Source organism: Lissotriton vulgaris, chromosome 12 (assembly GCF_964263255.1).
Source record: "Lissotriton vulgaris chromosome 12, aLisVul1.2, whole genome shotgun sequence".
NCBI classification, from domain to species: domain Eukaryota; kingdom Metazoa; phylum Chordata; class Amphibia; order Caudata; family Salamandridae; genus Lissotriton; species Lissotriton vulgaris.
In genome coordinates, this window is record NC_141700.1 from 117,954,678 (window position 1) to 117,976,991 (window position 22,314).

General features: G+C 52.8%; 1 protein-coding gene across 2 annotated transcripts in view; it reads right to left on the reverse strand.

The window, feature by feature from the left end:
* ADAMTSL4 (ADAMTS like 4) overlaps window positions 1-22,314 on the reverse strand; it is a 340,678-nt gene that overhangs the window by 226,041 nt on the left and 92,323 nt on the right. For both annotated transcript variants that reach the window (XM_086947462.1, XM_086947463.1), the window contains exon 6: window positions 2,377-2,479. In XM_086947462.1, coding sequence (XP_086803588.1) covers window positions 2,377-2,479 — 103 coding nt within the window. The remainder of the gene's footprint in view (window positions 1-2,376; window positions 2,480-22,314) is intronic.

Consider the following 22,314-nt stretch of genomic DNA (forward strand, 5'->3'; position numbering starts at 1 on the left):
CCCGCTTGAAAAATAATTCACCATTTAAGGCCTATTGCCTTTCATGTGTTACAACGTGTTACACAGTAAATTAATCAAACCTACTGCCTTTGTCGTAACTTTTCATAATAAACAGATCAGACCTATGGTATAAGAAATACTTTTTCTTAGTGAACCAATCAGGACAACTAATCTTTGGCTTGACGCCATACATAATACAGGTTTACTGCATTTAGGTTAAGCATTCTCACAAGGCAACCGAAGGCATCCAGTGGAACAAGTACAAACTATACAAAATGACAGTAGGCAAAGCCAAATACTTTCTCTCTTAAGAGGGTCTAACACAGGCTCTCACAGTAAGAATCTTCTATACCTACGGGTGGTCAGAGGGGGTAACCAACACCACACTCTTGTCTACAGCAGAAATCCATGAGATTCTGTGTAACCAAACCCCTGGCTACAGGCTTTAGCACGGAGTACCAGTCCGTGGACTATACCTTAATGTGATCATAACCCACTATTAAAGACCTACTGGCAAAAGCTATAACAATCCGCGAGTCAGCTAGACTGAAGTTAACCCATGCTCTCCAAAATAAATATGTCAGGCCTACTGCCTTTGTCATAAGATTTAATATAGCCTTAGAGCCTGCCGTAGCGGACTCTACTGGCCAATGTTCAGCTTGGGCCTTTAACAAGGGAATGGGCCTTTAATGGCCGGTACTCGGTAGAACCCATTATGGAGGGCTTCAAGGCTATTAGAACATTCCACCACTAGAGGGCAGAATGTTCTAACAAATGAATAAAGGCCTCAGTGTGCCCGAGGGGACTCAAATCCCTATGGGCTCACTGAGGCCTTTGTTCATAGCAACCACTGTGAATGACAACATTGGAATTTTGGAACTCCGGGCTTCTACACCATTAGAAGCCCAGAGCAGTCCAATGTTTTCAATGGCGCTCCCAACATTCCAATGTTCTAACAAAAAATAAACCAGACCTACAACCATGATCCTTGGCGTGCAACCATAACCAACTCTGTCCTGCTGTATTCAGAATATGCTTTGTCACAAGCCAAAATGTGCAATCCAAGCACTCTTTTCAGGGAAAGCGCACCACTTTGGCCCAGTCCAATGCTGTACTCAGGAGCACCAACACATGGGTGGAGCCTTATCCCTTCTCTGAGTAGCACTTTGAAAGCTCTTGTTTGTTGATCACATAAGGTCTGTTTACAGCTGTGTTGTCATGCCAGACCTAAAAAGGGACTCTTAGAGCTCTGTTTACTTTCTGTTTCTACAATTGCCTTTATAACCCTAGAGAAGAGGGGGAGCAAAGAGCTTAGCAGAGGTACCACAGAAAACTCCTGGGGTAACAAATGTTATCCCGCTAACCAAACGTTACATTTGTAATCGGCTCCTCTTATTGGTTTTATGTCACAATATCAATAACAAAAATATTGTCTGGCATAAATATTGTGGACTAAATATGGTTACAAAAATAATCCTCCTTGATGTCGCTTTTTATTTACACCAATGTCGGGATATTTTAGTAATCATTATGTAAGATAACATAGCTTGTCAAACAACATTCATACCACTATAATCTGGCACTATATCATTTTACCAAGAGGTGCATTCTGCTAACAGGTATAGACACTGAGATTTGGCTCTGCATCTCATCTCACCCTTCTAATTCACTGAATATTTTATTTTCCACAGTTAATATACACATTAACACGGGAAAACACAGGTTTTTTTTTTATCTCAGCAGTTCATTTCAAATGCCACAAATTAGTTACTTGGCTAGAGTGCCCAGGCCTCCAAGTCCTAAATTTCTTTGATCAACTTAAGCGTGCTCCAATTTGAAAAGTGACAGGTGTTTTCAAGAAAAAATCCTGCATAAGTGTGGTCTTGTGTTAGAGGAATGGCCAAGTGGTAAGGGATGGGGTGTTTCACCGGAGATGTGGTCTAGTGGTTAATCTATCAACCACTAAGCTACCTGAAGAGTCCAACTGATCCATAGCGAATCCCTTTATCTCGCTGTGTCTGCGTTCGCATGGCTGCCAAAGCTTAGAGTGTTTAAGAATGGGCCAAATGCCAGTGGTAAATGATAAACACTGGACTTCCTGTCAAAATACCATAAGTGTCTTAGTATTGATTGTCTGTGTAATGATGTGAAAGTTTTCTAAGATCTGAGTGCAAAAGCATTTTATATACAATGCGTGCTTTGATTCAATGAGTTTATACGAGTTATAACAATTTCTAACAGTGTAAATAAGTAGGACAAGTTAAAGAGTTGCTCGATGCTTCGGCCCATCCTGGAGTGGATTGCACAGTCAGAGAAACAGCTCCCAAAAGGTTGAATGAAGACCTAGAAATACAGAAAGGTGTGGGTCAGTCTTACCTTCTGTGAATGGCTCCCACTGGTACAGGCGGCCCATGAACTCCTGGCTGTCAAAGGTAGCACACTGGACGGCGCGGGAGTCAACACTGCCAGCGGCACAGGGCTGCAACAAGGATAGAAGGAATATCAAGGGGTTACACAATAATTTTAGGTATGTGTACAGCTCTTAAGGCAAGGCTTAGAAATTCTTCGCAGATCAACCCTGAGTGCTAGTTAACTCTCAAGCACTGTCTATGTTCTCATAATCTATTCTATTTCTATCTTCTCTTAAGGCTCTTTTGATCTCTGCATCACCTGGTGTTTACAAATATACAAATATGCGTGATATATTTGCCATGAACAGGCTTGTTATCTTGGCTCATTCGATTCTTAGGAACTCCGCTACAAGTGGAAAGCACTATCAAGCCCACTCAATTTCAGATTCTTTTACACCTGCTTCAGTCAAAGCATGCTTGGATCAAAAGTTTTCCTTTTTAATAAAGCATGATTGAAAAACCATTGGGGGAATGTTTTATCATATGCTTTTATTACCTCTCACTACAACAGGTTTTGGTGTCTAAGTTCATGGAATGCTCTGCCTCATGTCACAGCCACGAGTCGCAAGCTGGATCAGATGACAACTATCAGTGGGTGAACTAGGTGTTTCTACAATAATACATGTAATTTTGGTGGAAATTTCACTGCATACGCCTGGGCACTCGATTGCGTAAAAATTAAACACCTGGCATGCCTTTGTGTGCAAACTTTATGCATGATTAATGTTCAATACACTTTCCATTCAGGTCTGAAGTCAAGCAGTGAATGTCGTTAGCCCGGCGCAGATGGCCATGGTGCTCATACAGATCCGCGAGACATTTTCTGCTCAAACCAGCCTCCTACAATGCCAAAATTACATTACAATCCGTCACAAGATGAAAAACAAAAATTATGCTAAGTAAGCAAAACATATGAACAGGATTTATGTGAGATTAGGCTGGCTAAACATTTTTCCGCTTGTGCCTAATTCCGACAGGAGTCTCTGCCCTCTGGGCGGATGAAGTCAGCATCCGATGCGCCCAATATTGGAGTCCCGGAGCATCCGGTGCCCCTCATGGTTCAGTGCCTCTCGGTTTCAGTGGCATAGATGCAAATGACTGACTGCCTACTGTGGCCTGATCAACCCCTGAGTCAGATGTCTAATGTCCCACATACCCAAGTTCCAAAGACTAATCAAGCGGGCAGGGTTCAACCATGCTCCCAAGTCAAGGCACCATTCGGGATCCATGTTCCCTGGTCTAATTCCTTCATTCGTAGAAGGTCATACGCCCCAATAGCTTAAGGATGTGATAACGCCCCAGGTCCAATGCCCTCCTAGGGCAAATATCACAATAACACTCTACTCTCTATGGTCATTTGTGCTCCGGAAGCTCACAATGCTATGGATGTGATCTGCCACCAGAGATGCCCATCATGGCCTCTCATAGGATGGACAGAAAAAGTCAAAGTCAGATGTGAGAGCATAAGTTTGTATAATGCCATTAAGACACTTGTATGATAAATATGTCAATCACAGTCTGGGAGTGGGATATAGTTGATGCTGGTCAGACATTTTGCCATTTATAGAAAACTTGCATTAGCTTTAGAGAGTGGACAATGAAAACTGCCAGACTGTTGAATGTAAGTGGGATAGGTGGCCAATAAATTGGTATTGTAAACTTGTTAAGTGATATAAAACAATAAAACATATATATATATTTTTTAAAGTCCCTGCCAGACTGTGGTTCTTACTTTGGCGAGAGTCACAGGTTGGTCAATATGTGCTATTAAAAAATATTAAACTTTCAAAATTCCTTTCACCAGACACATTCTAACTGTTTTGGCGCCATTTAGTCATCACTGCGGTACAGCGCTCACTTTCAGATAACTCTGGAGTTGGGCCACTGAAATTATACAGCAGGGGAGGACCAAATTATGCAGTAGGGTTTACTAAATTATGGGTAAGAATAGGTGAATTATGGGGCATAATTCAGCAAATGTTGGTATAGTATTAGTTCTTTGTTTTGACATGTTGACACTAGTTACCAGTGTCTGGGCAAAGGTTTCAACTCATTAGTACCAGTTTAACAACCAAACTCAGTTATAGCAACCATTGCATAGGAATTACAATGTGCAGCTATACGTATCACAGCATTTTTAGTTACATTTGGTGTGTTTAAGCTAGAAACCATTTTTTTGTGCAAATCTGCAGATTACACAATAGATGATTGATTATGTGGCAAACATGGCAAATCCATTGTTATGCGAAAATGCCTAGCCGCAGAATCGCATAATTCAAGTGCTGTGGTCTCGAGGTAATGGACGGCCTAGCAAAGTGCGGCTTCTTGATTCCGTGATTAATGAAGTCAATAATACTCAGCAGGGAGGGTAGGTAGATGTGCAGGAACTGCCGGGCAAGAAAATACCTTACTGGCACCGTCACCTGAAGAGGTATGGTAGAAAAAGTATCAAACCAAATTATGGCATTTTAGCAAGAATATTCCGCATTTTGAGACGCAAAAATTTACAACAGATTGTCCCGAAGTTCCGTATTGGGCATCACTTCCGCACAGGGACCATAGGCTACGATACCGAATGTCTTTCTTCTTCCTGGGCAGTCACTGGTTGCTGCAAGTCCTCTGAATGTTCTTCAGTGAAGCTTGAGTGCCACTGAGGGATTTCCCAAAAATGGAATCAACTGACCCATTCCTCTCTGTTGGCAGAGGGAATTAAAGATGGCAGTTTGCTGCCAATCTGCCTCTAGCTTGAGCCAAGAGAAGGTCGGAGAGCAGCCTGTGGGTGGAATAATAAACCTACGCCCAGCACACTCTCTATTTTAGTGTTATGGGGTGGGACACCCCCGCGCCGCACGGCCACCAGCTGCTGCGTGTGCCCCTTGCCCTGCTGCCTCGCTGCCACTGACTGACCACGCCCCCCCCGGCGTGCTCCGTGAGCGCCTGCCGGCTCTCCCGTTTCTGCTGATAGGTGTTGGCTTTTGCTCTGTTTTTCCCCCATTTGTGCCTGTTTTTAATAATTTTGTTGTGCCTGTGTTTTCGTTTTCCTTCCTGGTTGTCCGCCTACCTCGCCGCCCTCCGCTCCCCCTTCCCCCCACCGCCGCTTTTCCCCGCCCCTTTTTCTATTCTGTACCCTCCCCGCTCCCGCCTCCCAGCTGCTCCGCCCACCCGCGCACTTGGCCTTAAATGGCGACCGTGCGACGCAGGTGAGTGTGACCCACTTGTGGGACACCCCCGCGCCGCACGGCCACCAGCTGCTGCGTGTGCCCCTTGCCCTGCTGCCTCGCTGCCACTGACTGACCACGCCCCCCCCGGCGTGCTCCGTGAGCGCCTGCCGGCTCTCCCGTTTCTGCTGATAGGTGTTGGCTTTGCTCTGTTTTTTCCCCCATTTGTGCCTGTTTTTAATAATTTTGTTGTGCCTGTGTTTTCGTTTTCCTTCCTTGTTGTCCGCCTACCTCGCCGCCCTCCGCTCCCCCTTCCCGCCACCGCCGCTTTTCCCCGCCCCTTTTTCTATTCTGTACCCTCCCCGCTCCCGCCTCCCAGCTGCTCCGCCCACCCGCGCACTTCGCCTTAAATGGCGACCGCGCGAACGCGCAGCGGTCACGCGCAGCGGGTGCGCCGTTTGTGCGCCGAAGGCGCGCCAAAGGTAAGCCCGTCTGCGCCCGTCCGCGACCGGATCGCGACCAGCGCCAGGACCCCTGGCCCCCGAAGACCCCGACCGACCCGCCTGACGTACTCCGCCGCCACCCTCATCGCACTCAACACCGGCCGACTCCCAGAATGCCATCAAGCCACTCCACGACGTACCCACGGACCTTTCAGCTGCAACGCCTGCAAGTTCACCTGCACCGGACCAGCCTCGCACCAGCACCCGCCAAGTCGAACACCAGCAGCACCCACCTCAAGTGCATCCTGCTCAACACCCGCTCCGTCCACAGACACGCCATCGAACTCTGGAACCTTCTAGACGCCACAGCCCCTGACGTTGCCTTCCTCACGGAGACCTGGATGAACGCCTCTTCAGCTCCCGACATCGCCATCGCTATCCCAGAGGGCTACAAGATCGTCCGGAGGGACCGCAACGCCAACCAGATGGGAGGAGGCATCGCCATCATCCACAGGAACACCATCCGTCTCACGACCAGCACCGACAACACCCTGACCAGCGCCGAACACCTGCATTTCCAGATCCACACCAACCCGAACACCACCCTCAGAGGCACCCTGATCTACCGACCCCCTGGACCACGCACACAATTCAGCGAGGACATCGCCGACTTCGTCAGCCCGCATGCCCTCCCCTCCGCTGACTACATCCTCCTGGGAGACCTCAACTTCCATCTGGAGAACAACAACGACCGCAACACCAACACCCTGCTCGACAACCTCGCCAATCTTGGACTCAAGCAACTGGTGTCCACCCCCACCCACCTCGCCGGACACACACTCGACGCAGTCTTCTCTTCCAGCACAGACATCGACTTCAGCCACGCCACAGAGCTTCAATGGACGGACCACAGCTGCGTCCACTTCACCTTCAAGAGAACGACGACCCACCACCACCAGCAACAGGCCGCCCGCAGAAGCTGGAACAAGATCACAGCAGACCAGCTCGCCACCTCCCTGAGCCAGCACCCTCCTGCCAGCTCAGCGAACCCCAGCCAGGCCGCCGACAACCTCACGAAGTGGATCCACATCTGCGCGGACGAGCTCGCCCCGCTGAGGACCCCGCCCAGCAGACCCGGCAGCAAGAAAGCCCCGTGGTTCACCGACGAACTCAAGAGCTCCAAGAAGAACTGCCGAGCCCTCGAGAAAGTCTGGAGAAGGGCACCAACACCGGACAACAGGACCTCCTTCAAGCTTGCCACCTGGAAGCACCACCAGCTGATCCGCGCCGCCAAGAAAACAGCATTCAAGGACCGGTTGGACAACAACGCACACAACTGCAAGGAACTCTTCAACATTGTGAAAGAGCTTTCCAACCCCAGCGCAGGAAACAACGACATCACCCCATCGCAAGACCTCTGCAACTCCCTCGCTTCATACTTCCACAACAAGATCGCGGACATACACAACAGCTTCAACAACCAACCAACGAACACCATGACCGAACAACCACCCCCCACCACCACCCTCCACGCCTGGACCCCGATCAGCACCGAAGACACCATCCGCACGATGAACTCCATCCACTCCCGATCACCGACCGACCCCTGCCCTCACCACGTCTTCAACAAGGCCGACGCTGTCATCGCACCCCACCTGCGAGACATCATCAACACATCCTTCGACACCGCCATCTTCCCTGAGAGCTGGAAACACGCCGAACTCAGCGCTCTACTCAAGAAACCAACAGCGGACCCCACCGACCTCAAGAACTACCGCCCCATCTCGCTCCTCCCGTTTCCAGCCAAAGTCATCGAGAAGACCGTCAACAAGCAGATGGCCGCCTTCCTCGAGACGAACGGATCCCTCGACCCCTCACAGTCCGGCTTCCGAGCCAATCACAGCACCGAGACCGCCCTCATCGCCGCCACCGATGACATCCGAGCCCTGATGGACAATGGAGAAACAGCGGCCCTCATCCTCCTAGACCTCTCCGCGGCATTCGACACGGTCTGCCACCGCACCCTAGTACAGCGCCTCAGCAACATCGGAATCCAGGACAAGGCGCTGGAGTGGATCATCTCCTTCCTCGACGGAAGAACACAGAGAGTCCGCCTACCACCGTACAAGTCAGAGGCCTCCGAAGTCATCTGCGGCGTCCCTCAAGGATCATCTCTGAGCCCCACCCTCTTCAACGTCTACATGAGCCCCCTCGCGGCCATCGTACGCAAACACAACCTCAGCATAATCTCCTACGCCGATGACACCCAGCTGATCCTCTCCCTGACCAACGACCCCGCCTCCGCCAGAGCCAACCTGCACGAAGGGATGAAAGAGGTAGCCGAGTGGATGACGACCAGCCGCCTGAAACTGAACTCTGACAAGACGGAGGTCCTCATCCTGGGCTCTTCACCCTCCGCCTGGGACGACTCCTGGTGGCCTCCCGCCCTGGGCACCGCACCCAAACCGACAGACCATGCACGCAACCTGGGCTTCATCCTGGACTCCTCCCTCTCCATGACCAGGCAAGTCAACAACGTCTCCTCGGCATGCTTCAACATCCTACGCATGCTACGGAAGATCTTCTGGTGGATCCCCACCGAGACCAGGAAGACCGTCACCCAGGCCCTCGTCACCAGCCGACTGGACTACGGCAACGCCCTCTACGCCGGTACCACCGCCAAAATCCAGAAGAGACTCCAGCGGATCCAGAACGCCTCAGCCAGACTCATCCTCGACATCTCACGAACCAGCCACATCACCGGACATCTGAGAGACCTTCACTGGCTCCCCGTCAACAAAAGAATCACCTTCCGCCTCCTCACCCACGCACACAAAGCCCTACACGATCAAGGCCCGAGCTACCTCAACAGCCGGATCAACTTCTACGCTCCCAAACGCCACCTCCGATCAGCCAACCACGCCCTCGCCGCCGTCCCCCGCATCCGAAGAGCGACTACAGGAGGAAGGTCCTTCTCCTACCTGGCCGCCAAGACCTGGAACTCCCTCCCTCCCGACCTGCGCCTGACCCAAGACCACCTCTCCTTCAGGAAGAAGCTAAAGACCTGGCTGTTCGAGCAGTAGTGCCCCCCCCCCCCCCCCCCCCCCCCCCCAGCGCCTTGAGACCCTACGGGTACGTAGCGCGCTTTATAAGTGTCACTGATTGATTGATTGATTGGGGTTTGAAACGTTTTTTATGTGAAAAGCCTGTTAATGGGTCCTTGGCGAGCTGAAGCAGCTGAGAGGATAGGAGTGACTCAAGCTACGGAAGATGTTATTCGGTAGATTCTAGGGATCACACAGAGCATATCTCATCTTTCCTCTGGGATGTCATTGGTGCACTAATGACAATATCAAAGAGTCCTCTCCAAGGAAGGCCTACAAGCTCCCTACCTTCCATTGGATGAAGACCTAAACCCCAGGAAGCCTTTCATCTGGCTGAAACATAGCTACCCCAAGGATGGCCATAGGCCAATGACCTTCACAAAGGTCACAAATGAAAGTACACCTAGGGATAATAAGCTACAGATGGTGATTACAATGCACTAGTCTCTCGAGGCTGTGGACTACACTATTCAGGGTTTACGCTACCCTCGGGAAGACCAAATCCCACCCGGTTCATTGTTTGCGGTAACATCAGGATGACTTCACCCAAAGATAGCCTCCAGTCGACCATATTAATTGACAAGTACATTGGCTGATGTCGGGACCACCTCATGCTGTTGAGTCCCTTATAAGTATACGTGGGAAGTGTCGACTGTGGCCTGAGAGCACCCACACCTAAAATAGTCATGATTTATTGTAGCATGATGGCAACCATGCCTAAAACGACGTGCTCATCACCTACTGAAGGCTCAAGACATTACCTGTAAGATGGGAGCGGCCACATTCTGCTAGGATTGTTGACATGTGATAACATATCCATGCCACATCACAACTCTTTGCATCGCTAGGCCAAATAACCCATCCCATGGTCACACCAGCTGCAGGCCCAGGATCGTCAACTTCCACAATCGCAACCTCAGCACCACAAAACAGAACCATATTCAGCTAATTTATGCCTAGCAGAAGCGATAGGAAGAGACAGCTCATTATATTTGTCGCTTCTCAACGAACACTCGACGATGGAGGACTAGAGATGCCGACAGCTAAAGATTCTTCATAGGAGCACTCACAGCGTCTGCTGTGAACAAATTACTTAAGACCATATATTTAAAAATTTTCAGTTTTAGGAATGCCGGCTTTCATGGAGGCAATTATAAGATGCATGGGATCGCCATGCAATACTGCCAATACTTTCTTGTTGCTCCCTGCAATCTCTCTCTTTCCATCTCCTTCCCATTTTCTATTTTCTCTCCCGTCCATCTCTTATTAATACTCAGCCTGTTCGTTCCCCATTGATGCTTTATTTGTTGGTGCTCCAGCCCTAGCTGTCCATGCAGTTCCTCTTTTGATCTGTTGCATTCCTTCCTTTGTTCCTTTTCCATTTGTTTCCCTTTCTACCTCAGCCTCTCTCCCACTGTACATAATATTTATCAAACTGTTTTCTTTAGAAAAGTCATCACTGTCCTTTTTTCCTATAAACTACTCTGCTATTCCTTACCTTTTATTTCTTTGTTGGTAATCCTTTCAAACACACTGCCCTCTCTCCTACGCCTTCCTTCCTCACCCTCGTTCCTCACAGTTTCTTTCTACTGACGCTCTTAATGCTTCTATAAACCATCTTCAGTAAGTGGTAACAAAAACCACATTAAATCCTGGCCCTGTCTGCAGAAGAGACATGAGAATCCAAACACTGTAGAATTCGACAAGGACAAGAAGACGTTCCTCGAGACATGGCTTGATTCCAGAGAGGGAGAATATAGAGTCACAATTTCAACAAGACCTCCTTCAGAGATGTAGCAAGACTCCAGTAAAGGAATAACAAACGGAGGATTCAGTGCGGTTAAAACCGTCCTTAAGGTGTGGTTAGATTCTAGAGAAAAGAATAACGGATATGAGATTTGAGAGAAGAGAATAAACAATGTGAGAATTGAGAGAAGAGAATAAAGAATCCCGCTTTCAGCCAGATCAAGACTTCCTTCAAGATGTGGCAAGACTCCAGTAAAGGAATAACAAATTGAGACTTTGGTGCAGTTAAAACCGTCGTTAAGGTGTGGTTAGATTCTAGAGGAGAGAATAAAGCATGTGAGATTCTAGAGAAGAGAGTAAACAGTGTGAGATTCTAGAGAAGAGAATAAAGAATACCACTTTCTGCAAGAACAAGACTTCCTTCAAAGATGTAGCAAGACTCCAGTAAAGGAATAACAAACTGAGACTTTAGTGTGGTTAAAACCGTCCTTATGGTGTGGTTAGATTCTAGAGAAGAGAATAAACAATGTGAGATTCTAGAGAAGAGAATAAACAGTGTGAGATTCTAGAGAAGAGAATAAAGAATCCCACTTTCAGCAAGAACAAGACCTCCTTCAAAGATATGGCAAGTCTCCAGTAAAGGAATAACAAACGGAGACTTCAGTGCGGTTAAAACCGAAATTACGGTGTGGTTAGATTCTAGAGAAAAGAAAAACGAATATGAGATTCGAGAGAAGAGAATAAAGAGGTCTGCTTTCAGCAAGATCAAGACCTCCTTCAAGGATGTGGCAAGACTCCAGTAAAGGGATAACGAAATGAGACTTTAGTGCGGTTAAAATCGTCCTTAAGGTGTGGTTAGATTCTAGAGAAGAGAATAAAGAATGTGAGATTCCAGAGAAGAGAATAAACAGTGTGAGATTCTAGAGAAGAGAATAAAAAATCCCACTTTCAGCAAGACCAAGACCTCCGTCAAAGATGTGGCAAGACTCCATATTAAGAATAACAAATTGAGACTTTAGTGCGGTTAAAACCGTCCTTAAGGTGTAGTTAAGTTCTAGAAAAGAGAATAAAGAATGTGAGATTTGAGAGAAGAGAATTAAGGATCCCGCTTTCAACAAGAACAAGGCCGTCTTTAAAGATGTGGCAAAGCTGCAGAGAAAAGAGCACCTAATCTCACCTTCAATTGAAATAAGACCAGCCCTCAAATTAGCCACATGCACTACAGATCTGACTTCATTTAATTTCATCTTTTGAGATGTGTCAAAAGACTCAAAAGAGGAGAATAAGGAATCTAATTTCCAATGAGAACTAGGCATTCTTCAAAGAGTCAAGTGAAGTGAATAACAGTAATAGCAAAGACCTGACTAACCGGAATAACAAATCCTGCCTGGAGTAGGAACAATACCTTCATTGAGATGTGGCTCAACGGCTAAGTATTAGAATAAAGAATTACACAGAAGTGTAATAACATCCCTAGAGTACAGCTGACAGGCCTGAAGCCGAGCTGAAGGGAGTAAGGCCAGGTCTAGAGTAGAGCTGACAGGCCCGGAGCAGAGCTGAAGGGAGTAACGCCAGGTCTACAGTAGAGCTGACAGGCCCGGAGCAGAGCTGGAGGGAGTAAGGCCAGGTCTAGAGTAGAGCTGACAGGCCTGAAGCAGAGCTGGTGGGAGTAAGGCCAGGTCTAGAGTAGAGCTGACAGGCCCAGAGCAGAGCTGGAGGGAGTAAGGCCAGGTCTAGAGTAGAGCTGACAGGCCTGAAGCCGAGCTGAAGGGAGTAAGGCCAGGTCTACAGTAGAGCTGACAGGCCCGGAGCAGAGCTGGAGGGAGTAAGGCCAGGTCTAGAGTAGAGCTGACAGGCCTGAAGCCGAGCTGAAGGGAGTAAGGCCAGGTCTACAGTAGAGCTGACAGGCCCGGAGCAGAGCTGGAGGGAGTAAGGCCAGGTCTAGAGTAGAGCTGACAGGCCTGAAGCCGAGCTGAAGGGAGTAAGGCCAGGTCTAGAGTAGAGCTGACAGGCCTGAAGCCGAGCTGAAGGGAGTAAGGCCAGGTCTACAGTAGAGCTGACAGGCCTGAAGCAGAGCTGGTGGGAGTAAGGCCAGGTCTAGAGTAGAGCTGACAGGCCCGGAGCAGAGCTGAAGGGAGTAAGGCCAGGTCTAGAGTAGAGCTGACAGGCCTGAAGCCGAGCTGAAGGGAGTAAGGCCAGGTCTAGAGTAGAGCTGACAGGCCTGAAGCCGAGCTGAAGGGAGTAAGGCCAGGTCTAGAGTAGAGCTGACGGGCCTGAAGCAGAGCTGGTGGGAGTAAGGCCAGGTTTAGAGTAGAGCTGACAGGCCTGAAGCCGAGCTGAAGTGAGTAAGGCCAGGTCTAGAGTAGAGCTGACAGGCCTGAAGCAGAGCTGGAGGGAGTAAGGCCAGGTCTAGAGTAGAGCTGACAGGCCCGGAGCAGAGCTGGCGGGAGTAAGGCCAGGTCTTGAGTAGAGCTGACAGGCCCGGAGCAGAGCTGGAGCGAGTAAGGCCAGGTCTAGAGTAGAGCTGACAGGCCCGGAGCAGAGCTGGAGGGAGTAAGGCCAGGTCTAGAGTAGAGCTGACAGGCCCGAAGCCGAGCTGAAGGGAGTAAGGCCAGGTCTAGAGTAGAGCGGACAGGCCCGGAGCAGAGCTGGAGGGAGTAAGGCCAGGTCTAGAGTAGAGCTGAATGGCCTGAAGCAGAGCTGGCGGGAGTAAGGCCAGGTCTAGAGTAGAGCTGACAGGCCTGAAGCCGAGCTGGAGGGAGTAAGGCCAGGTCTAGAGTAGAGCTGACAGGCCTGAAGCCGAGCTGAAGGGAGTAAGGCCAAGTCTAGAGTGGAGCTGACAGGCCCGGAGCAGAGCTGGAGGGAGTAAGGCCAGGTCTAGAGTAGAGCTGACAGGCCCGGAGCAGTGCTGGAGGGAGTAAGGCCATGTCTAGAGTAGAGCTGACAGGCCTGAAGCAGAGCTGGTGGGAGTAAGGCCAGGTCTAGAGTAGAGCCGACAGGCCTGAAGCCGAGCTGGAGGGAGTAAGGCCAGGTCTAGAGTAGAGCTGACAGGCCTGAAGCAGAGCTGGTGGGAGTAAGGCCAGGTTTAGAGTAGAGCTGACAGGCCTGAAGCCGAGCTGAAGTGAGTAAGGCCAGGTCTAGAGTAGAGCTGACAGGCCTGAAGCAGAGCTGGAGGGAGTAAGGCCAGGTCTAGAGTAGAGCTGACAGGCCCGGAGCAGAGCTGGCGGGAGTAAGGCCAGGTCTTGAGTAGAGCTGACAGGCCCGGAGCTGAGCTGGAGGGAGTAAGGCCATGTCTAGAGTAGAGCTGACAGGCCCAGGAGCAGAGCTGGAGGGAGTAAGGCCAGGTCTAGAGTAGAGCTGACAGGCCTGAAGCCGAGCTGAAGGGAGTAAGGCCAGGTCTAGAGTAGAGCGGACAGGCCCGGAGCAGAGCTGGAGGGAGTAAGGCCAGGTCTAGAGTAGAGCTGAATGGCCTGAAGCAGAGCTGGAGGGAGTAAGGCCAGGTCTAGAGTAGAGCTGACAGGCCTGAAGCCGAGCTGGCGGGAGTAAGGCCAGGCCTAGAGTACAGCTGACAGGCCTGAAGCCGAGCTGGAGGGAGTAAGGCCAAGTCTAGAGTAGAGCTGACAGGCCTGAAGCCGAGCTGGAGGGAGTAAGGCCAGGTCTAGAGTAGAGCTGACAGGCCTGAAGCCGAGCTGAAGGGAGTAAGGCCAGGTCTAGAGTAGAGCGGACAGGCCCGGAGCAGAGCTGGAGGGAGTAAGGCCAGGTCTAGAGTAGAGCTGAATGTCCTGAAGCAGAGCTGGAGGGAGTAAGGCCAGGTCTAGAGTAGAGCTGACAGGCCTGAAGCCGAGCTGGAGGGAGTAAGGCCAGGTCTAGAGTAGAGCTGACAGGCCTGAAGCCGAGCTGGAGGGAGTAAGGCCAGGTCTAGAGTAGAGCTGACAGGCCTGAATCCGAGCTGAAGGGAGTAAGGCCAGGTCTAGAGTAGAGCTGAGAGGCCGGAGCAGAGCTGGAGGGAGTAAGACCAGGTCAAGAGTAGAGCTGACAGGCCCGGAGCAGAGCTGGAGGGAGTAAGGCCAGGTCTAGAGTAGAGCTGACAGGCCTGAAGCAGAGCTGGAGGGAGTAAGGCCAGGTCTAGAGTAGAGCTGACAGGCCTGAAGCAGAGCTGGTGGGAGTAAGGCCAGGTCTAGAGTAGAGCTGACAGGCCTGAAGCCGAGCTGAAGAGAGTAAGGCCAGGTCTAGAGTGGAGCTGACAGGCCTGAAGCAGAGCTGGAGGGAGTAAGGCCAGGTCTAGAGTAGAGCCGACAGGCCTGAAGCAGAGCTGGAGGGAGTAAGGCCAGGTCTAGAGTAGAGCTGACAGGCCTGAAGCCGAGCTGAAGGGAGGAAGGCCAGGTCTAGAGTAGAGCTGACAGGCCTGAAGCAGAGCTGGAGGGAGTAAGGCCAGGTTTAGAGTAGAGCTGACAGGCCTGAAGCCGAGCTGAAGGGAGTAAGGCCAGGTCTAGAGTAGAGCAGACAGGCCCGGAGCAGAGCTGGAGGGAGTAAGGCCAGGTCTAGAGTAGAGCTGAATGTCCTGAAGCAGAGCTGGAGGGAGTAAGGCCAGGTCTAGAGTAGAGCTGACAGGCCTGAAGCCGAGCTGGAGGGAGTAAGGCCAGGTCTAGAGTAGAGCTGACAGGCCTGAAGCCGAGCTGGAGGGAGTAAGGCCAGGTCTAGAGTAGAGCGGACAGGCCTGAATCCGAGCTGAAGGGAGTAAGGCCAGGTCTAGAGTAGAGCTGACAGGCCGGAGCAGAGCTGGAGGGAGTAAGACCAGGTCAAGAGTAGAGCTGACAGGCCCGGAGCAGAGCTGGAGGGAGTAAGGCCAGGTCTAGAGTAGAGCTGACAGGCCTGAAGCAGAGCTGGTGGGAGTAAGGCCAGGTCTAGAGTAGAGCCGACAGGCCTGAAGCCGAGCTGGAGGGAGTAAGGCCAGGTCTAGAGTAGAGCTGACAGGCCTGAAGCAGAGCTGGTGGGAGTAAGGCCAGGTTTAGAGTAGAGCTGACAGGCCTGAAGCCGAGCTGAAGTGAGTAAGGCCAGGTCTAGAGTAGAGCTGACAGGCCTGAAGCAGAGCTGGAGGGAGTAAGGCCAGGTCTAGAGTAGAGCTGACAGGCCCGGAGCAGAGCTGGCGGCAGTAAGGTCAGGTCTTGAGTAGAGCTGACAGGCCCGGAGCTGAGCTGGAGGGAGTAAGGCCATGTCTAGAGTAGAGCTGACAGGCCCGGAGCAGAGCTGGAGGGAGTAAGGCCAGGTCTAGAGTAGAGCTGACAGGCCTGAAGCCGAGCTGAAGGGAGTAAGGCCAGGTCTAGAGTAGAGCGGACAGGCCCGGAGCAGAGCTGGAGGGAGTAAGGCCAGGTCTAGAGTAGAGCTGAATGGCCTGAAGCAGAGCTGGAGGGAGTAAGGCCAGGTCTAGAGTAGAGCTGACAGGCCTGAAGCCGAGCTGGCGGGAGTAAGGCCAGGCCTAGAGTACAGCTGACAGGCCTGAAGCCGAGCTGGAGGGAGTAAGGCCAAGTCTAGAGTAGAGCTGACAGGCCTGAAGCCGAGCTGGAGGGAGTAAGGCCAGGTCTAGAGTAGAGCTGACAGGCCTTGAAGGGAGTAAGGCCAGGTCTAGAGTAGAGCGGACAGGCCCGGAGCAGAGCTGGAGGGAGTAAGGCCAGGTCTAGAGTAGAGCTGAATGTCCTGAAGCAGAGCTGGAGGGAGTAAGGCCAGGTCTAGAGTAGAGCTGACAGGCCTGAAGCCGAGCTGGAGGGAGTAAGGCCAGGTCTAGAGTAGAGCTGACAGGCCTGAAGCCGAGCTGGAGGGAGTAAGGCCAGGTCTAGAGTAGAGCTGACAGGCCTGAATCCGAGCTGAAGGGAGTAAGGCCAGGTCTAGAGTAGAGCTGACAGGCCGGAGCAGAGCTGGAGGGAGTAAGACCAGGTCAAGAGTAGAGCTGACAGGCCCGGAGCAGAGCTGGAGGGAGTAAGGCCAGGTCTAGAGTAGAGCTGACAGGCCTGAAGCAGAGCTGGAGGGAGTAAGGCCAGGTCTAGAGTAGAGCTGACAGGCCTGAAGCAGAGCTGGTGGGAGTAAGGCCAGGTCTAGAGTAGAGCTGACAGGCCTGAAGCCGAGCTGAAGAGAGTAAGGCCAGGTCTAGAGTGGAGCTGACAGGCCTGAAGCAGAGCTGGAGGGAGTAAGGCCAGGTCTAGAGTAGAGCCGACAGGCCTGAAGCAGAGCTGGAGGGAGTAAGGCCAGGTCTAGAGTAGAGCTGACAGGCCTGAAGCCGAGCTGAAGGGAGGAAGGCCAGGTCTAGAGTAGAGCTGACAGGCCTGAAGCAGAGCTGGAGGGAGTAAGGCCAGGTCTAGAGTAGAGCGGACAGGCCTGAAGCAGAGCTGGTGGGAGTAAGGCCAGGTCTAGAGTAGAGCTGACAGGCCTAAAGCCGAGCTGAAGAGAGTAAGGCCAGGTCTAGAGTAGAGCTGACAGGCCTGAAGCAGAGCTGGAGGGAGTAAGGCCAGGTCTAGAGTAGAGCCGACAGGCCTGAAGCCGAGCTGGAGGGAGTAAGACCATGTCTACAGTAGAGCAGACAGGCCTGAAGCAGAGCTGGAGGGAGTAAGGCCAGGTCTAGAGTAGAGCTGACAGGCCTGAAGCCGAGCTGAAGGGAGTAAGGCCAGGTCTAGAGTAGAGCTGACAGGCCTGAAGCAGAGCTGGAGGGAGTAAGGCCAGGTCTAGAGTAGAGCTGACAGGCCTGAAGCAGATCTGGTGGGAGTAAGGCCAGGTCTAGAGTAGAGCTGACAGGCCTAAAGCCGAGCTGAAGAGAGTAAGGCCAGGTCTACAGTAGAGCTGACAGGCCCGGAGCAGAGCTGGAGGGAGGAAGGCCAGGTCTAGAGTAGAGCTGACAGGCCTGAAGCCGAGCTGAAGGGAGTAAGGCCAGGTCTAGAGTAGAGCTGACAGGCCCAGAGCAGAGCTGGAGGGAGTAAGGCCAGGTCTAGAGTAGAGCTGACAGGCCTGAAGCCGAGCTGAAGGGAGTAAGGCCAGGTCTACAGTAGAGCTGACAGGCCTGAAGCAGAGCTGGTGGGAGTAAGGCCAGGTCTAGAGTAGAGCTGACAGGCCCGGAGCAGAGCTGAAGGGAGTAAGGCCAGGTCTAGAGTAGAGCTGACAGGCCTGAAGCCGAGCTGAAGGGAGTAAGGCCAGGTCTAGAGTAGAGCTGACAGGCCTGAAGCCGAGCTGAAGGGAGTAAGGCCAGGTCTAGAGTAGAGCTGACGGGCCTGAAGCAGAGCTGGTGGGAGTAAGGCCAGGTTTAGAGTAGAGCTGACAGGCCTGAAGCCGAGCTGAAGTGAGTAAGGCCAGGTCTAGAGTAGAGCGGACAGGCCTGAAGCAGAGCTGGAGGGAGTAAGGCCAGGTCTAGAGTAGAGCTGACAGGCCCGGAGCAGAGCTGGCGGGAGTAAGGCCAGGTCTTGAGTAGAGCTGACAGGCCCGGAGCAGAGCTGGAGGGAGTAAGGCCAGGTCTAGAGTAGAGCTGACAGGCCCGGAGCAGAGCTGGAGGGAGTAAGGCCAGGTCTAGAGTAGAGCTGACAGGCTCGAAGCCGAGCTGAAGGGAGTAAGGCCAGGTCTAGAGTAGAGCGGACAGGCCCGGAGCAGAGCTGGAGGGAGTAAGGCCAGGTCTAGAGTAGAGCTGAATGGCCTGAAGCAGAGCTGGAGGGAGTAAGGCCAGGTCTAGAGTAGAGCTGACAGGCCTGAAGCCGAGCTGAAGGGAGTAAGGCCAGGTCTAGAGTAGAGCTGACAGGCCTGAAGCCGAGCTGAAGGGAGTAAGGCCAGGTCTAGAGTGGAGCTGACAGGCCCGGAGCAGAGCTGGAGGGAGTAAGGCCAGGTCTAGAGTAGAGCTGACAGGCCCGGAGCAGAGCTGGAGGGAGTAAGGCCATGTCTAGAGTAGAGCTGACAGGCCTGAAGCAGAGCTGGTGGGAGTAAGGCCAGGTCTAGAGTAGAGCCGACAGGCCTGAAGCCGAGCTGGAGGGAGTAAGGCCAGGTCTAGAGTAGAGCTGACAGGCCTGAAGCAGAGCTGGTGGGAGTAAGGCCAGGTTTAGAGTAGAGCTGACAGGCCTGAAGCCGAGCTGAAGTGAGTAAGGCCAGGTCTAGAGTAGAGCTGACAGGCCTGAAGCAGAGCTGGAGGGAGTAAGGCCAGGTCTAGAGTAGAGCTGACAGGCCCGGAGCAGAGCTGGCGGGAGTAAGGCCAGGTCTTGAGTAAAGCTGACAGGCCCGGAGCAGAGCTGGAGGGAGTAAGGCCAAGTCTAGAGTAGAGCTGACAGGCCCGGAGCAGAGCTGGAGGGAGTAAGGCCAGGTCTAGAGTAGAGCTGACAGGCCTGAAGCCGAGCTGGAGGGAGTAAGGCCAGGTCTAGAGTAGAGCTGACAGGCCTGAAGCCGAGCTGAAGGGAGTAAGGCCAGGTCTAGAGTAGAGCGGACAGGCCCGGAGCAGAGCTGGAGGGAGTAAGGCCAGGTCTAGAGTAGAGCTGAATGTCCTGAAGCAGAGCTGGAGGGAGTAAGGCCAGGTCTAGAGTAGAGCTGACAGGCCTGAAGCCGAGCTGGAGGGAGTAAGGCCAGGTCTAGAGTAGAGCTGACAGGCCTGAAGCCGAGCTGGAGGGAGTAAGGCCAGGTCTAGAGTAGAGCTGACAGGCCTGAATCCGAGCTGAAGGGAGTAAGGCCAGGTCTAGAGTAGAGCTGACAGGCCGGAGCAGAGCTGGAGGTAGTAAGACTAGGTCAAGAGTAGAGCTGACCGGCCCGGAGCAGAGCTGGAGGGAGTAAGGCCAGGTCTAGAGTAGAGCTGACAGGCCTGAAGCAGAGCTGGAGGGAGTAAGGCCAGGTCTAGAGTAGAGCTGACAGGCCTGAAGCAGAGCTGGTGGGAGTAAGGCCAGGTCTAGAGTAGAGCTGACAGGCCTGAAGCCGAGATGAAGAGAGTAAGGCCAGGTCTAGAGTGGAGCTGACAGGCCTGAAGCAGAGCTGGAGGGAGTAAGGCCAGGTCTAGAGTAGAGCCGACAGGCCTGAAGCAGAGCTGGAGGGAGTAAGGCCAGGTCTAGAGTAGAGCTGACAGGCCTGAAGCCGAGCTGAAGGGAGGAAGGCCAGGTCTAGAGTAGAGCTGACAGGCCTGAAGCAGAGCTGGAGGGAGTAAGGCCAGGTCTAGAGTAGAGCGGACAGGCCTGAAGCAGAGCTGGTGGGAGTAAGGCCAGGTCTAGAGTAGAGCTGACAGGCCTAAAGCCGAGCTGAAGAGAGTAAGGCCAGGTCTAGAGTAGAGCTGACAGGCCTGAAGCAGAGCTGGAGGGAGTAAGGCCAGGTCTAGAGTAGAGCCGACAGGCCTGAAGCCGAGCTGGAGGGAGTAAGACCATGTCTACAGTAGAGCAGACAGGCCTGAAGCAGAGCTGGAGGGAGTAAGGCCAGGTCTAGAGTAGAGCTGACAGGCCTGAAGCCGAGCTGAAGGGAGTAAGGCCAGGTCTAGAGTAGAGCTGACAGGCCTGAAGCAGAGCTGGAGGGAGTAAGGCCAGGTCTAGAGTAGAGCTGACAGGCCTGAAGCAGATCTGGTGGGAGTAAGGCCAGGTCTAGAGTAGAGCTGACAGGCCTAAAGCCGAGCTGAAGAGAGTAAGGCCAGGTCTACAGTAGAGCTGACAGGCCCGGAGCAGAGCTGGAGGGAGTAAGGCCAGGTCTAGAGTAGAGCTGACAGGCCTGAAGCCGAGCTGAAGGGAGTAAGGCCAGGTCTAGAGTAGAGCTGACAGGCCCAGAGCAGAGCTGGAGGGAGTAAGGCCAGGTCTAGAGTAGAGCTGACAGGCCTGAAGCCGAGCTGAAGGGAGTAAGGCCAGGTCTACAGTAGAGCTGACAGGCCTGAAGCAGAGCTGGTGGGAGTAAGGCCAGGTCTAGAGTAGAGCTGACAGGCCCGGAGCAGAGCTGAAGGGAGTAAGGCCAGGTCTAGAGTAGAGCTGACAGGCCTGAAGCCGAGCTGAAGGGAGTAAGGCCAGGTCTAGAGTAGAGCTGACAGGCCTGAAGCCGAGCTGAAGGGAGTAAGGCCAGGTCTAGAGTAGAGCTGACGGGCCTGAAGCAGAGCTGGTGGGAGTAAGGCCAGGTTTAGAGTAGAGCTGACAGGCCTGAAGCCGAGCTGAAGTGAGTAAGGCCAGGTCTAGAGTAGAGCTGACAGGCCTGAAGCAGAGCTGGAGGGAGTAAGGCCAGGTCTAGAGTAGAGCTGACAGGCCCGGAGCAGAGCTGGCGGGAGTAAGGCCAGGTCTTGAGTAGAGCTGACAGGCCCGGAGCAGAGCTGGAGGGAGTAAGGCCAGGTCTAGAGTAGAGCTGACAGGCCCTGAGCAGAGCTGGAGGGAGTAAGGCCAGGTCTAGAGTAGAGCTGACAGGCTCGAAGCCGAGCTGAAGGGAGTAAGGCCAGGTCTAGAGTAGAGCGGACAGGCCCGGAGCAGAGCTGGAGGGAGTAAGGCCAGGTCTAGAGTAGAGCTGAATGGCCTGAAGCAGAGCTGGAGGGAGTAAGGCCAGGTCTAGAGTAGAGCTGACAGGCCTGAAGCCGAGCTGAAGGGAGTAAGGCCAGGTCTAGAGTAGAGCTGACAGGCCTGAAGCCGAGCTGAAGGGAGTAAGGCCAGGTCTAGAGTGGCGCTGACAGGCCCGGAGCAGAGCTGGAGGGAGTAAGGCCAGGTCTAGAGTAGAGCTGACAGGCCCGGAGCAGAGCTGGAGGGAGTAAGGCCATGTCTAGAGTAGAGCTGACAGGCCTGAAGCAGAGCTGGTGGGAGTAAGGCCAGGTCTAGAGTAGAGCCGACAGGCCTGAAGCCGAGCTGGAGGGAGTAAGGCCAGGTCTAGAGTAGAGCTGACAGGCCTGAAGCAGAGCTGGTGGGAGTAAGGCCAGGTTTAGAGTAGAGCTGACAGGCATGAAGCCGAGCTGAAGTGAGTAAGGCCAGGTCTAGAGTAGAGCTGACAGGCCTGAAGCAGAGCTGGTGGGAGTAAGGCCAGGTCTAGAGTAGAGCTGACAGGCCTAAAGCCGAGCTGAAGAGAGTAAGGCCAGGTCTAGAGTAGAGCTGACAGGCCTGAAGCAGAGCTGGAGGGAGTAAGGCCAGGTCTAGAGTAGAGCCGACAGGCCTGAAGCCGAGCTGGAGGGAGTAAGACCATGTCTACAGTAGAGCAGACAGGCCTGAAGCAGAGCTGGAGGGAGTAAGGCCAGGTCTAGAGTAGAGCTGACAGGCCTGAAGCCGAGCTGAAGGGAGTAAGGCCAGGTCTAGAGTAGAGCTGACAGGCCTGAAGCAGAGCTGGAGGGAGTAAGGCCAGGTCTAGAGTAGAGCTGAATGTCCTGAAGCAGAGCTGGAGGGAGTAAGGCCAGGTCTAGAGTAGAGCTGACAGGCCTGAAGCCGAGCTGGAGGGAGTAAGGCCAGGTCTAGAGTAGAGCTGACAGGCCTGAAGCCGAGCTGGAGGGAGTAAGGCCAGGTCTAGAGTA